A 17578-nucleotide genomic window follows, 5' to 3' on the forward strand; every position below is an offset into this window, starting at 1 on the left:
TAGGTTTGATCTACTTAGAGTGTATTTCTACCCTAAGTCCTTTGTTAAAAAGATAGAGAGGGTCAAGGGCTTCCGTTTAATCTGAACAATCGTGGGTTTGGAGCACCTTGGTTTTCGTCATCTTCTCCATTCGAGTTCTTTTCTTCAAGGGTAGGGATTTCCTACTCCATCTTATAAGTTTTGTTCTAAGTTTTGGTATTTTGATATGTTGGAAATGCTTTGGTAATTTTGGGAAAAACCCTAGTTGTAATAATGAATTAATTTGTATAATTAATTTTAGGAGATTGGGGAATTTTGTTAAATTCATGAAATTGAGGAATTCATTGATTAAATGGAGTAGTTGTATAATTTAAATCACTCACCTATTGAATTGTTGATATTGATATATTTATTTCCAGTCTAGAAATAACTGTTTTGGGCTATCGGTGGAGGATAGTCGTGATTGTTGTAGACATTGCATGTGGATTAGGAATAACTGAAACTAATCACATTGGTTAAGTCATTAATTTTTGACTATTGCATTGATACAGAAAATACGTGTATTGATTGAGCATTGCATTTGCATACATTGTTTTGTGTGGGAGGAGATAGGGGATGTACTCCACGGTTTAGGGGAAGATAGGGGATGGACCTCTAAACCGGATTTTGTTTGGGAGGAGATAGGGGATGGACTCCATTAGCATCACTTTTATGTGTGCTTATTTATATAGAAGTGTTTTATTGATACAACACTAAAATGTGTATCAATCTGGAAGTATGAAGTGTTTTGATTTGAGCTTGAGTCTCATTTGTTTGTTGATATTGGAAGAATGTGAATATGATATATATAATTCACTGTTGTAAGTTTGGCCAGGTTCTGAGCCATGTTGATAAAGTTGGAAAGTAAAACGTATCTTAGACAATAGTGTCAGTAGACTGTAAAATGAAGTAATTGATTATCTTGGTTAACCATCTGTTGAACGCTATTGCTTTATTCATTGCTTATATGTGGTTTAGTATATTTCTACTGGGCTGTGGCTCACCCTTTATGGGAACATCATTTTCAGGTTCAGGTGATAAGCTACCTCCAAGGACTTAGCTTTGAAGGACTTGGACTTTGAAGACTATTTCTAGTTATTTGTTTTATTTTATTGTTAGTACATGTAAACACTCAAGCCTAGGGCTTTATTTATATTTGAGTTAGAACTCATACTTTTGTGTCCAAGTGTTGGCTTGGAAAGATGTAAGCCGTTAGGGTATTAAATTTGATGTTACATGTAATGTTTTTGTTTAGTAAGACTCTGATGAATATTATAATGAATTATTGAAGTGTTTTCTTTAAATAATGCATGTCATTGATATATATATAATGGGTAAATTTTTAGGGCGTTACAGTGAATAAATCAACTTGATTTTTTACAGGTATGATATACTGAATAAATCAGAAAATATGAACGGTTTGGATTATCAAAATTGGGCCTAAAAGTAGGCCCGAAGGCTCTGCAAGGACGGGCACAAGGAGGGGCTTATGGACTAAAAATTAAAATGAAGACTGTTTGGTTTGTTTTTGGGAGAGTTGTTTTTGAAAAAAAATTTGGGGAGAGAGTTTAAAAATTTTTTGGGTTTGTTCTTTTAAATAACAACAGTCGCTCGACAAAATCAAAGCATATTGATATCAAGTTCCTAGTTGTAAAAGAAAGAGTGCAGAGTGAACAGATTTCCATAGAGCACATTGGGACAAACTCCAAGATAGCGGATCCACTTACGAAGGGACTACCACCCAAGGTTTTTCATGAGCACACTGCTCAGATGGGTGTTGTTCTATTTGAGAACATTCTGGTTTAGTGGGAGTTTGTATTTATATTACTGCTTTATGTCAGCCTTGAGTTTTATCTATGTAATTTGATTAATTTCTGCAGAAATGAAATATTCTGTTTATTACGCTCTGTTACGTATTGTGAAGTATTGATCTCAATAAAGTTAAGTAGGACCAGTTGGAAATAGGCATGTATGGATCACATCACATGTAATTTCCATGCTACGCATCCATGATTGATCTATGTCATTTAGCTGTATTAGTATACGTGACCATTGGTGGGTCAGTTTTGAAAACCAATAAATAGAAATTAAAACCAATAATGGTTAAAGTTGGTTTTCATTCATTTTTAACTTCCACAACCTTTCAGTTTTGAAAACCAATTACAACCTTTAAAAGGTTATGGTCCCTATTCCTTCCCAAGTGAAAAAGGTGAAAAAAGAAGAACACTGCCATTTTATTTTATAAATCCTCTCAAGGAAAAACATAAGGCACCAAAGGGGAAAGGATTAGAAGGCAATAACATAATCAATAACAAAGAGTTCATTGATAATCACGCTTCCGTTTAACCGTTCATCAATGGATTCAGGTATGTCATTTTGTCTTGATTTCTTGATAATACACATGGTAAATGATCAAAAGTGTAAGGTTTATGTTCTGAAATTTATGTTAACAATGGTTGTGTATTTTGGGAGAGTTGTTTTTTTGGGACTTTGGAATGATTTGATATCTTGGGAGAATTTGAGTAGATGTGTGTGAGAGAAAAAGTGATTGGAAAGGAGAGAGGAGAGAGAAAAAGTGATTGATTGATATGTAAGTGAGAGAAAGTGATTTTGAAATTTTTTTTACAAAAACTAAAACCAAACAATTTTTTAGAAATTTTTTTCTTTAAAACTCGTCTCCCAAATGCAAACCAAACATAAATTTCCGTTTTCCCGCTCTGCTATACAGGTTATACAGAGTATACACCTCAATCTCATTCTCACTCCCCCTCACTGTCACACTCACTCCTCCTCCACCGAATCACTCCTCCTCCACCGAACCCAGCCTCACCGGCGACCACTCCCGACGGCCACCCACTCGTAAACCCAACCCACCGCTGTAGCCCTCATTTTCTCTGCTTCGCGAACCATAGCTCGACCGCGACCACCATCGGCTGTAGAGAAGGAATTTGTTGACGATAACGTGGGCTTTCAGGCCATAGATGAACCAGGTTCGTCCTCCAAACGCTGAAATAAAAAAGTTAGGGTTGTGATTCACAAAATATATTTGAAAATTACTGTTATGCAGATAGATAAATGGTATGCTTGAAAAATGCGGCACATATTGTGACGAACATTTATGCATTTACCTTTTAGAGTTAAAGTATAAATTTTGCAGAACGTAGTATGAATACGCAGAAACTGATCCAACATAAAATGAAAGGATCACATCTTTGCAGAACATAGTATGATTATGCAGATTGATAATTAGTTGAACGAATGCATATAGTTGTGTAATTTTCAATGTGTGATTGATAATGTGATTTTGCTGAATTTGTTGTCAATCACGCATGAATTGTTGTAATGAACTGCTATCAACTAATGTGTTAGCTGCGTGACTTCAATTAACTATTATCAACATTGGTAACTATTATCAAACTGAACTTAAATGTTCATAACTATTACTGATTTGTTGATAAGTATTTCAGTGTGCTTTGTTGAAAATCACATGTGTCATTTGTTGATAACTATTTCAGTTTGATAACTACTGAATCACAGTCTCCAACAATCTGCCCCTAATCATTTCACTTCAGCATGATTTGTTGATAATAGTTGTTTAACATGTGTGATTGATAATTTACTTGACATTGACCTGATATGTTTGTAAAACTGCCATGTTTGTTCAGATTGAAAATGCTATGTGTGTAACATGTGTGTAATTAATCACAAATGCTATGTTTGAAACTGCTGTATTTGTTCAGTTTCAAAATGCTACGTGTGTACATTGAGCTGCGATGTTTGTTCAAATGCTATTAACAGTTTAGTCTGTGTAACCTCTGTGCAAATGCTATTAAACATGGCAGTTTGAACAAATAGATGTTTTCAGTAAAGACACACTGTCCCTCAAATTAAGCTAGACCTGCTATTAACCCCATCAAACAGAAGCATAGCAGACCACTACAAATTTCTCATGTATGCGGATTTAAAAAATGGCTTCTTCTTCTAACATTAGCAACATAAGATTACAAACGAGGCTGTGCAATTGTGGAAGAACCGCTGCCATACGTATTGTCAGAACAATAAGAATGGAAATGAAGGGCGTTTGTGCTTTGTTTGCCCATCAAAATATGTAAGTATGTATTGGAAATTTTAATCCTTTAGTAGTCACAGTAATATTTGTCGTATTCAACTAACTGATTGTCATGCATTGTAGAGTACCACTCCCACTCCCCATTGCAATTACTTCAACTTCGTGGCTGAAGATGATGAAGGCGTTATGTCCACAATCCCTTCCAACACTAGAGCTGGTGATGCTTTAACAGTAGAACACTTCAACGATGTAAGGACGAGGCTTCATGACTTGGGAAATGACCATGGTCGAAGGCTTGAAAGGATAGAAAATATAATCAAAACGATGGTGTATTTCATTATTTTTTCTAGGGCCTTGCTACATGCCCCTAATTTTTGGCCCCCTAATCCCCCTAAATTTCAAACCAAGGGAAAAAAAAAAGGGTAAAAAAAAAAAAAAAAAAAATTTGCCCAAAACGACGTCGTTTGGGGCATTAGGGGGATTAGGGGGGGGGGCATTTTTAGGGGGACAAATCATTTTCCTATTTTCTATCATTGAGAAATGATTTGTCCCCCTAAAAATGCCCCCCCTAATCCCCCTAATGCCCAAAGCAACGTCGTTTTGGGCATGTTTTTTTTTTTACCTTGTTCTGATTTTTCGGGGGATTAGGGGCCCCCAAATTCGGGGGATGTAGCACAGCCCTTCTATCATTTTGTACTTGATCATGTAACTTTCGTACTTGTTTGTATTTTGGGAAATTGAATGGAAGTTTGTACCAGTTTTTGTTGTATTGTACTTCATTATGTAAGTAATGTTTATGGAATGAATTTTATTATGATGTAACTTATGTAACTTACTTAATAGCTTTGTGGAATGAATTTTATTATGGAATGAATGTACGGAATGAATTTTATAAGTTATTATGATGTGACTTATAATGTTAGTCTGTAATGAATTTTGGGAAACATTGGTGTCATTGTAAGAGCTTTGTGGATGCTATTTGGCAGATCTGTGGACGAATTTTGTGGATGGTATGTGGATTCATTTTTGTGGATGCTTTGTGGATGAATTTTGTGGATGGTTTGTGGATGACTGAATTTTTTCGGTGCATTGTCACTTATCTGTGGCCTGTTTTCTGTTGCAGGTTCTCTTATCTGGGTGCATCAATTTTGGTTGTAATGAACAACTTCTGTTATGTGTTGCAGGTTTGTTTGTAATTAACAGATTTGGCAAATCTGTTATCTGTCAACTAGTATCTGTTTGTCACTTATCTGTGGCCTCAACTATTATCTGTTAGCAAGTTGAAAGCAGATGTAGGATGCGTGGTACATTTCTTCACCATCGTGCTGACTTCTTCATTAATGAATATCAATACTCTGTTTCTGCATGGTCTATTGTATATTTTTTTGTTTGAAGGGGAGCTGATTAGTTCATAACAATGCACAATGGGAGAAAAATTGGTAATGCACAGGTTGACCCCATGGGGTATGCTTCCACACAACCGTCGTCTTTGAAAAAACAAAACATTTTGTGCCCATATTGATGGTAAGAGTGTATGAGACCGTTGGCTGGTTGTGCACAATTTTTGTTTGCAATTACAGCTTGTGATTCCAGTCAATGATTCCGACACTTAAACCTTGTTGTCCATATTGAACGATTCACAAACATGAAGTAATCAACAAAACGTAGGTTAATGATAGTTTCTGATATCGGTCATTGACATTACAAAAAAATTACCTTGTCATCGTACCAACAAAAATCATAAGACAGATTTTAGTCGAGGACGGTGACCCAAAAAAATACCTTCAACAAATCATTTTGATGAAGACGTTAATGCATGCACCGTTGCAATGGTTAGCAGAGTATGACGGTCTGTTAGTTTCTAAGTCGTTTATTTTCGCGCGACGATGCCATCTCACAAGACTATGCTTACTATGTCATACACATGTCCAGGTCTGCTAATCCTCGCTCAAATCAACAACTTCGGAGTCTGAGTAATCTAAAAGGTCAGGGTCCGACACCAGTGCAGGATCCTCCATTATAGCCTTTATCGCAGATGCCGGGTTCGATCCATGTATCTTCGACTCTGCCTTTGCGTCCTCTATCTGTGAGTTCCTAATAAGTCGACGAGTCATTTGATCAACCTCACTTTGCAAACGATGCCTAAGTTGGGAGTCGCTGACATGAGGGAATTGCCGCTGCATTTCAACCGATCGGGCTTTTGTGACCTTCAGAAAAGCACATCGACAGTGGTGTTCACACTGAACTCGTTTGGCAAACAGTGAAACTGGAATTCCAAAATACTTCCCCAGGCAAGCATCTTGTATTGGGGTGCAGTTGTAATCCCGTAGAGGTTCAAAACTCCACAGTGGGAACCCTGTTTCAAAGAAACGTCGATCACCGAAGGAATCAATATACCCACCTGCATAATCCAATTCTGGTGACTTCGGTCGGGAGCTGCCAGCCGTTGCAAGTGATTGTCCACGACCACGTTTACCGTGGTGTGCATCCATAGGTGTGAAGCTTCTTGATTGAGTCCAACTTTGTTTTCGCAGGTTCACGAAGAATATATGGACGCAAAAACAAACCCAAATGCAAAGGAAACAACACTGGTTGCAACCTTTTTTGTGGTTGGTTGTAAATGTTAAATTACCTTCAACCCATAGTCATTAATACGTTGGTGGTAGGTTTAAAGACGTGAACACACTTATTGTTGTTTGGTGGCAACAACTACCCAAACTGCGTAAAAGCAACTTAATGACTGCGGGTATTGCATTTAAAGGTTCGGTGCAATTGGAACGGCATATGTATCTGATAAGAGCAATTTTGCTAACCTTTATGGATGAGTAGACATGTAATTGGGTTGGGGCACAAATACAAATGACGAATGTGACTGTATGATGAACTGTGGGTGTGGAAATCAATGACAGTGGGATAGTACTGATGGAAGGTACAATGCATGTGTGTTGGAAATGCCAAATAATGGACGATCAGGGGTACTGAACGGATGACTTGGTGCATGCAAGAAGGAACGAATTTTTGCAAGATGAATTCGGCCAGTTTGAGAAATTAATACGATGTATGTCACAATGCATGAGGTCTTCTGCAAACATACAAGTCATGTACCATATATTACAAATACTTACAGCATAGTGTTGTGTAATATTATGAATCTGTACATTCCTTTAAAAAAGTAGTCAGTAAAATAAACCATACACATATTCCTACAAAATGTCCGATTCGAACAAGATTGAAGCTATTGTTGAAGCTCATGTTGCTCCTGTATTCCAGCAGTTGCAAGCTATCTACGAAAGGCTGAATGAAGTGGACACACGGTTGTCAAGTTTGGAGCGGCAAGTCGGCGCTATCAAGCAGAACGTTGATTGGCTGACCGATGACAAATTGGCGGCGGACGAAGCGAAGTCTGATAAGACAATGGATGAGGACAGTCAGTCAGACAGTACGGACAACTCTTCAGAAGACGCTGCTGATGATGCAGCAGATATGTAGATTTGATTTATTTTTTTTTTATCCTTCCCTGTAAGCCATGAAAGTTTTTGTTTGGCTGGAGTCATATGTGGTAATGGGCTGATATATAACTTACCTACGAAGAGTATTGAGTTTTCATTCATAATGTGGTTTCTTTCATTTTTGAAAATTAATTTTCCCTTTTTTGTAATTAAATTATAAATTAACTTCGGTAACAAAAGCAGCCGTAAATTATATACAGTTACAGTCGCATTCATCCGAACAAGAAACATGCGTAAACAAAACAGTACTAAGTCAGCAGCCACGTCGACATGTTTGATCCATGTTTACATCGACATGTTTGATCCATGTTTACAGTTGGTCCATATTTACATCGTCCAGCAAAAACAATACTGGGGACCCATAATTAACATCCATATTGAAATCAAAGAATGAAAAATTAGTTAAAGTCCTATTGCCACCCAAATTAGTGGCGTACTGGCAGCCCATTCCCATCACTAGCCTAGCTTGTGGCATTGCTCATATGAAGGCAGTCCCGGTACTCTGCGATCTTTGCATTATTGACATCCATAACGATGTCAACCAACAACTTATGACGCACAGAGGGAGCGAAATTTGTCCATAAAAATCGTAAGACAAATCAGTTAAAATTGGAGGACGTACGAGGAAGGATTTGATTGACAAATGGAAATTAAGCGGTAGAATGTACCTTGTGTGGACCGGGGCTTAAATCAGGTTGCTGCATAAATTTGATGACGAACATCCCACAGTCAAACGTGCTACAAAAATAATTTCACATTAAAGTTGTCGTCAATACGTAATAGGTTCATTAAGCCAGTCATGCAGCTTAGACATTAATGTGAGGGAGGGATTGTGGATTACTCGTCCAGTTGTTGTACTGGCCTCTCGTCTAACATGCAGCGGTGGAAGGTACGCACGTCTGTAACATAATCATTTCCAAAGTGTAGTTGCAGCAAGTCGTGCATAGTTTCAACCTGTTCCACAAGGTTGAAGTTGGTTTACGTAAAGGATGTTCAAGTTTTTTGTAGTGTTCAGAAATGCACCAGAAGGACATACCAAAATTTTAGCTGCATTTAGCTTCCTTTTGTTCGGTCGGTTGGATGGGACTGAGTCGAATAGGTAGGCTACACGGTCCACCATATCAATTTTAACGCACAACCAATGCACTCCTCTGTAATTGAAAGGCACGTAAATCTACACGAAAACACAACGGCAGACCTTGTTTAGAGGCCATGCAAACATGTAATGGCTTTCATATTTTCGTTTTAATATAACGGGATGAACATTGATATTATCCTCTGGCATGCATCAATCGCACCAGTGTATCTGTCATGTCTGAAAAATGATGTGACGATATGTTCATGGTCCAGAGGTTTCATATCTTTATTTAGAATCATAGTCTGCATGTGTAATGCGTAAAGGTCATTGACGGAAACATTTGTCAAAATATGTCATACACAATACACAACGTAGCTTTAAACACTTACTTACCGACAGATATACGGGAAAGAACCAATCAGTGTGCCTCCCGTCATTGTGTAAATCCCTCTGTCGATTAGTCAATTGCACCACCACCAAGTTGATTGGCTGGAACATTGTATGCAAGACACAAGGCAAGTTGATTAGAAAGGTTTCTGAGTTAGGGGTACTGAAAAACGCAGATTCATATTTGTGCAGCCAACACTTACAGTGTCGGATAGCCACGACCTTGGTTTGAGCGTGCGCATGTCACGCCGGGTGCCAACTTCACATGCCCGTCCATGAAGATTCATGGAAACAACAATGTCCCTACAAGCAATAAATGATCCTTAGAACGATAGTTATTTCACAGTGGACTGTCATTGAAAATTTGCAAGTAGTAAATGAAACAATACATTTCATTTTTGCTATCGTCAAATACATAGTGAAGAAGTTTTTGTTCCTCCGCCGATAACAACCCTTCGCTGTCCAACATCGTCAACGAGTCCTACAAAAATAAACAGCCAACTAACAGTACACATTTCATAAAAATATTGAACCTTATATTACAAGGTCTGTAGTCATTAAAAAAACGTGGAATGATGTAAAAACTGTGAGCCCCAGAGTTTTCCCAACTTGTGATGTTTGGTGCGGAGTTTGTTAGAAATGTGTACTAACATATGGCAGCAGTCATAACTGCAAACATGCAATTCTTTGACAACTAGTACAATACAACACAGATGATTGTAAAATTACTGATTCACATTATTGATGTGGGCATGAATTGGGTATTCACAACTTGTGGGGCATTAAAGGCAGTATTTGTACCTTGTTCACGTTGTCCACACCATCAACATCCACAGGTGAACTGCTGTCGTCAACTCCATTATTTGTTTTGCTATCGATGCACAATTGCATATCCCCGACCTCAGTGGCTTGAACTCCACTTCCGCACATTTTTCCTTTTCCTTTTCCTTTTCGTCTTCCCTTTGCACTTCTTCTAACGATTCCAGTTGCTCCCAATGGTTTGCCAAGCTTAGTAGGAGAAGTATGCACATCGCACGCCACGTTCTTCACGCCCACTGACTGAAGGTCAGGACTGTATTTATCTTCAGTTTCATATGTTTCCCCTGACTGAAGGCCTCCCTTCTTGTTGTTGTCGCCACCTTCTTCGATGTTCAGCTTGTGCCCATCATGCAAATGACTTTTGTCCCTTGCCAAGGTTCCCTTCAAAATATGTTGTTGGTGATCCACCCCTTGTACATCTGAAATATTACACTCCATTGGGTTAACTTCGTCCGATGGTTTGACCACGCCATCCTCATGCGCCTCGACTCCAACAGCAGGGTCCACACCCTGTTTGGCCACGCCTGCCGGTTGCGGTGTAGAGAATATACCTTCGATGAGGTGGTGTAGCATTTGCTTCAGTTCACGTAAATTGGTTTGTTCAGTGAACGGTTCATTGCAGCCCAAACTGAAACGTTGAAGCAGTTGCTTCAGCATGTCCTTCAGTTGAGCAACATTGGAGGAGAGGTTAATGATACACACATCATTGCCTTCCACCTAATTATACATACACATTCGTGAACTTAGTCTTACAAACCATCTTCAAATGATGTGGCTCAACTGTGTGAAAATTGCGTAATGCTTGGATGGATTACCTTGTCATTGCGAACAACTTGCTTGCCTTCGAAATGTCGCAACATCTCCATTAAATCTGTTTGGTTGTAGAGAATTTGCTTCATCATTTCCTTCAGTTCACGAATGTCGGACTCCAAATTGCTCATACGGACTTCATTGTACTGTCCTGTTTGTTGGTTCTCGACATGGCATGCATCCATGTCAGCATCATCGGCGTTACTGTAATCAAACTCCACCTAATCATAGAAACGTATAAATGAAGTCTGACATTGTATGTTGAAGACAAGTGGGTCGATGGTGTGAAATGTGCACAGTGGTAGGAGTGCTTACCGCAATTGTTGGGAAATTTTGCTTCCTTCTGATACGTCGCAGCGTCTCCCGTATTTGGGTATCACCCCAATCATGAAGCCGAGGTGTGGACCGCGTCGTAGTCGAGCTCAGACAAACACAATCAAGGTACAACAGCTGTGGACATTAAGGGGCATACCATAATTAAGTTGTTCTTCCCACAGACATGAACTATATTCAGTAACAATGACATTCATTATTCTCAATTTTGCAGTGGAACGTACATAGCATACCGATTTTGTTGAGGATGCTGTCAACTTTATAGGCACATATCATGCAATGTTTTTTGGGGAAAAAATTGTACAGCACACCAAGGACTTTATTGATGAAACCAAGAAAAAAATTTTATGTACATGTTCCCCTCTTCGCAACGTAGTTTTAATTGGTTCCTCCATTGAGGTTCAGCATACTTTTTGCCCTGTACTCTTTGTTCTTAAATTCATGACGGTACTCACACAAAATTTATTTCTGCAAGTACCATACTTGGTCAGGAAGAGTGCTGTTTGTCGTACTCACAAAGCAGGTACCATTGTATGTCCCAATCAAGGCCAATTTGTTGAACCATGACAGAACAATGCATGAAACACATGAAGGGTGGAATGGAAAAAAAATTCAAGGTATTGGCATACCATTAGCAGGAAAACACATCCAGTTGCACCGCGATGACCTTTATACTTGCGAACACCGTTGTGAAGGAATTGCAGTGTCAACTTTGCCCAATTACAAGCTCGCATACGATTCACGTCCTTCACGGCATGAATGAACGATGGCTTCAACCCGGTCATTGTGGTAGGACACAACATGGCCCCCAACACGTACAGCGCAAATTTCTGCCGAAACTCGTCCTCCGCACCAGCAGTCTCGGTCAGATAAAGTCTCAACTTGTTCAAAGGAATGACTCCATTAACAACTCCAACCTCATCGTAGATATTGGGATATGCTTCCAATGACCCAGCCAACTGCACGTCATCGCCTTCACACCGTATTCCCAATAAAACATTAACTGCCTTACACGTGAGCCTGACTTGACAACCATGAACATTCAATGAACTACTGTCAGGATCGAAGTTCTGTACCAACCATGCGCACAAGTCGTGATCTATACGTGTACACTTCATCCCCAGGAGGCCAGCAAACCCAATGTCAATGACTGCCTGCTTTTGTGCTTCGTTGAACCGGTTAACTAGCTCAACAATTGACTTCAATGATATGCGGAGTTGCCTTTTACCCTGCACATTTTTTACCCTTAAATTAATACAAAAATAAAACCAACAGTGTCAGCAAAGAAGGACCTAGCCAAATGCATTTACGAAAACATGAAGTACGTAATGACCTTTTCAGACTTCGGTGCACATGGTACTACTTTGGCGTGTTCCTCAGCGCTCGCCTTAGCCATTTCGACAAACCTCTTTTTCTCATCAGAGGGGAGTGCCTTCCACCTTTCCCCAATCTCCTTTCTAGTCTTTAACCAAGAAAATGACAGATGTACAAGACAAGTAACAACTATGAGTCCGAAATTACTGTAACTACAACTTTATGCGAAACGCAATCCGCGTGCATTGTTGCTAATTAAATAAGATTGCAAATACAAATAACAGTTGCAGCAAAAAGTCAGCGACAAAACGTAGCTGGACTTTTACAACGAATTGAAATTTACAAAAACAATAGGAAGGTGACATTATTACATGCTACAATCCTACAAACGCGAAACAATCACAAGCCCACTACGACCATTCAATACAACGTGTGGATAGCAACCCAGCGATGTGTTTCCATCATACTGTATTATAGAGAATACAGATTTCAACACTCACCATTTTTCGTCGAGTGTTGTCTGGCCCTTGCATTTCCTTGAATTGTTGCTGGCTGCATGCAAGCATCGTCAAGTTTATCATCACTAAATGTGAAATATGAATACATATATATATATATATATGCAAGTTTTTATGTCACGCTGGCCCCGAAATCGGCATAAGATAGCTTTCGTACATCCGGGACTGAATCGACACCAAGTTAAACATTTTCAGACATGCGGAACAAAACCAATTTGAAACATCACAAACTGAACTTCGACGAGGCGCGTAATTTCAGTACGAAATATGTAATTCCAGATTGTCAAAATAAACAACTAGTACCTGTAACAAATGAATGGTGCAACTGGCCGCTTTCGACAAGAGCCAGCGATAGTGTCAGACATTTGGATATGTTGTTTGGCAATTGTCTTCAATCTTTTCCTTCCCCTTATGAAAGAGCAAATCATACAAATTAGATTGAAGGGAAAATTACAGGGGTGGTGTACACATTTTGTCCGTCGTCTAATTTCGATCGATGCACTTTAAACTACCTAAATTGTGACAGTCCATTTCAAATTTCGTGGACATTTTCGGTCAAATTGCTAATGCCGTTTGTCATTTTTAAAACAAAGATTGTAATGTCAATTGATTCAGATTATGTAAGTTCAGTAAAGTTATAAGTTGACTACAACAAAAAGTACAGTTGCCACGTATATGCATATTTTCTGATACAAAACAGTGAAGAGTTGAAATCAAATGGACGTAATTGAAACAAAAGTTCAAAATTGATGGTGCAAAGCGAGGCCATTCAAAATTTGTGCAAAACAAATAACACAAACACAAAAGTACAAGGGCTGCTGTAAGAATTGATCCGGAAAAAAATCAGCGTATTCCTTGGTGATGGATTTCGTTTGTTTACAAACATATGTACGAAACCAACTGGTAGCAAGTCTTTAAGGAGAAAACTAACATTGTTGGTGCGAGGTGACCACTATCCATCAGATGCAATGACGACAACTCCTGCAAAGTATTGCAATCAATATTTACAGGAACACAAACAAACGGCTGCAACATGTGGCTGTTAACCTTAAAATTTTGTGTAAACACAGACAACAACACGCAGAAATTCCCAACACATATACAGATTTTGAAACAGACAAAAGAAAGGGCACACATGGAAATTTTGCATTTCGTTCACACAGCTTACAATTAAAACAATTATGTGTACAAGCGATAAATGCATAATTTCACAAATATTCAAGAGGAAGGACTACATTGTGTTTTTCATTTAGGGCTGAAGGACTACACGCACATACTTTTATGAAGGCCCGCCTACAAATGACAAAGAAACAACTGAACTATTTCATGACGGGGTTAAACAATCAGGACACGATTCTTCTGTGACACAAATTGGTGCTCATCCTAGGCACAAAAACCAGATGAAACCCCATCCATGAAGTTGAGGGCTTCAATTTCCTACTGAGCAACTTGGTTGCAGAGAATCGAGGTGGCTGCATCGTGGCCCATGCTCCATTACCTTTGGGTGGTCAGACAGTGGGCAGATCAGAGAAGAATACTTTTCTGTGGTTGACGTGTCTGTAGGTGAACTCTTTAGGAGGGATCTCAACTGTGCGTGCACATACACTGTGCTCCCATCCGAGGTGATGTTCAACTTCTTAACTACGTTGTTCAGTTCTTCAACTTCACAAACTGTCGTAAGGGTGAGGTGAAGAAATTCATAAAAGTCAAGAAGCCCAGGCAATTCACGAAGAAAATCTCATTCGTAGAAATGGACAACCTTGTCTGCCATTGCACGCAACTTTTGAATGACGGTTACCTTTCTCTTGGAGTTATCATCTTGCATATATATACAGCAGTTACATTTGAAGAGGAAGGTAGCTGTCATTCATGAGTTGCGGGCTGTTTGAACTTCATTGAGCGTAGAAATGAAATGCGTACTCTCATTTGTCTTTTTTATGACCTTCGTGCAGAATGAGAATGGATGGGTACGTTAGTAATATTTTTTGGCAGGCAGTGGCAGTCTTGCTTGTTTCATTGTCACATACAATTGATGAAACTTGTTTGTACGCCCGGAAAAGTATTCTTCTCTGATCTGCCCACTGTCTGAGCACCCGAAGGTAATGGAGCATGGGCCAGGATGCAGCCACCTCGATTCTCTGCAACCAAGTTGCTCAGTAGGAAATTGAAGCCCTCAACTTCATGGCTGGCCTTTCCAACAACTTAAGCGGCTGGAGACGATGGCTGAAAACCAATACCTTGTTCCCACCTGAGTCGGACAAGCCTAATAGATTAAGGAAGAAGTTTGCCACTGCCTGCGAACAAATATTACTAACGTACCCATCCATTCTCATTCTGCACGAAGGTCATAAAAAAGACAAATGAGAGTACGCATTTCATTTCTACGCTCAATCAACTTCAAACAGCCCGCAACTCATGAATGACAGCTACCTTCCTCTTCAAATGTAACTGCTGTATATATATATGCAAGATGATAACTCCAAGAGAAAGGTAACCGTCATTCAAAAGTTGCGTGCAATGGCAGGCAAGGTTGTCCATTTCTACGAATGAGATTTTCTTCGTGAATTGCCTGGGCTTCTTGACTTTTATGAATTTCTTCACCTCACCCTTACGACAGTTCGTGAAGTTGAAGAACTGAACAACGTAGTTAAGAAGTTGAACATCACCTCGGATGGGAGCACACTGTATGTGCACGCACAGTTTAGATCCCTCCTAAAGAGTTCACCTACAGACACGTCAACCACAGAAACAGAGGGCATTGACGATGCCCGGATGGACCACATCTTAGAAAAGTTGGATATTAGACAAGGACTGAAGGCAAACTTCTTCCTTAATCTGTTAGGGTTCTCCGACTCAGGTGGGGAGAAGGTATTGGTTTTCAGCCATCGTCTCCGACCACTTAAGTTGTTGGCAAGGCCAGCCATCAAGTTGAGGGCTTCAATTTCCTACTGAGCAACTTGGTTGCAGAGAATCGAGGTGGGTCAATCCTGGCCCATGCTCCATTACCTTCGGGTGCTCAGACAGTGGGCAGATCAGAGAAGAATACTTTTCCGGGCGTACAAACAAGTTTCATCAATTGTATGTGACAATGAAACAAGCAAGACTGCCACTGCCTGCCAAAAAATATTACTAACGTACCCATCCATTCTCATTCTGCACGAATGTCATAAAAAAGACAAATGAGAGTACGCATTTCATTTCTACGCTCAATGAAGTTCAAACAGCCTGCAACTCATGAATGACAGCTACCTTCCTCTTCAAATGTAACTGCTGTATATATATGCAAGATGATAACTTTAAGAGAAAGGTAACCGTCATTCAAAAGTTGCGTGCAATGACAGGCAAGGTTGTCCATTTCTACAAATTAGATTTTCTTCGTGAATTGCCTGGGCTTGTTGACTTCTCTGAATTTCTTCACCTCACCCTTACGACAGTTCGTGAAGTTGAAGAACTGAACAACTTCGTTAAGCAGTTGAACATCACCTGGGATGGGAGCACACTGTATGTGCACGCACAGTTGAGATCCCTCCTAAAGATTTCACCTACAGACACGTCAACCACAGAAACAGAGGGCATTGACGATGCCCGGATGGACCACATCTTAGAAAAGTTGGATATTAGACAAGGACTGAAGGCAAACTTCTTCCTTAATCTGTTAGGGTTCTCCGACTCAGGTGGGGAGAAGGTATTGGTTTTCAGCCATCGTCTCCGGCCACTTAAGTTGTTGGAAAGGCTAGCCATGAAAGTGAATGCTTCAACTCTTGATTCAGAATTGGGTGTGGGAACGAATAGCTCTCTACAAAATTTGGAAATCGTCATCCTCATTTCAACTCTTTCAATTGGCTTTCCTATGTTTTAAGTTGAATACCGTCAACTATGCATGAACTTCAGCACTGAAAGAAAGAGTTGTTTACTGTGTTACACGGACTCGGGTACGGGTCCCAGGTGCGGTATGCATGTACAGGTCCGACTCATTATATCTTAACCCTACATTCAATGGTACACGGTGTGGGGAAAAAATATCATATTTTTAATCTAATATGTGCCATAAAATGGTACTATATGTAACTCACAGTGTCAAAATCACATTTATAGTAATTTCACAATAATTTGCACATATAATAATTGTGTTTTATACAATTATATAAGAAGTGTCCGTTGAAAAGTATCCGACACATATCCCATACCCTTGTCCGACTCTCAGGTGTCCGACACGGGTATTTGATCTATTTTGAAGAGTCCGTGTACCACAGATTGTTTCTAAACATAAGTTCCGGCAATATAAAATCACCGAGTACAACAAAATTTAAAGCACAATTCAACCGAGTGTGCTACCTGTTGCGGAAACAAGATTAGTCATTGTTTGTTTATCGAGTTTCTTATTTTTGCTTTTTTGGCTACTCGAAAAAAAAAATTTGTTTTTCCCGTGCCAACATTACACAAATTTCTTTTAAAGTCTTCTTTCGTTATATATAACCCAACATAACAAGTTCGCCATGTAAATGCAGAACACCTTTTATGCTTGTTGCTAACTACTATCATACCTATGTTCAACTTGCAGCACTGATAGCAGAGGGAAGACTTCCTATTCGGAAGGGAGAAAATACAAAAATCGAGTACAGAACAGTTCTTATTGGGTCTATTTCGGTTAGCAGAGGGAAGAGTTCCTATTCGAATAGCACAAAATACCAAAATGGAGTACAGAACAGTTCCTATTGGGTCG

General features: G+C 39.4%; 1 protein-coding gene across 1 annotated transcript; it reads right to left on the minus strand.

Moving 5' to 3' along the window:
* Nucleotides 1-11535: 11535 nt before the first annotated feature.
* Nucleotides 11536-12483, minus strand: LOC145799169 (uncharacterized). The gene is made up of 2 exons (XM_082888713.1): nt 12357-12483; nt 11536-12252 (listed from the first exon to the last, which is right to left on the minus strand). Exons 1-2 carry the CDS (start codon nt 12417-12419, stop codon nt 11566-11568), a joined length of 750 nt encoding a protein of 249 aa, XP_082744839.1. The 5' UTR covers nt 12420-12483; the 3' UTR covers nt 11536-11565.
* Nucleotides 12484-17578: the final 5095 nt, after the last annotated feature.

Source organism: Camellia sinensis, chromosome 9 (genome assembly GCF_055761805.1).
Source record: "Camellia sinensis isolate YWXY chromosome 9, ASM5576180v1, whole genome shotgun sequence".
Classification (NCBI taxonomy): Eukaryota; Viridiplantae; Streptophyta; class Magnoliopsida; order Ericales; family Theaceae; genus Camellia; species Camellia sinensis.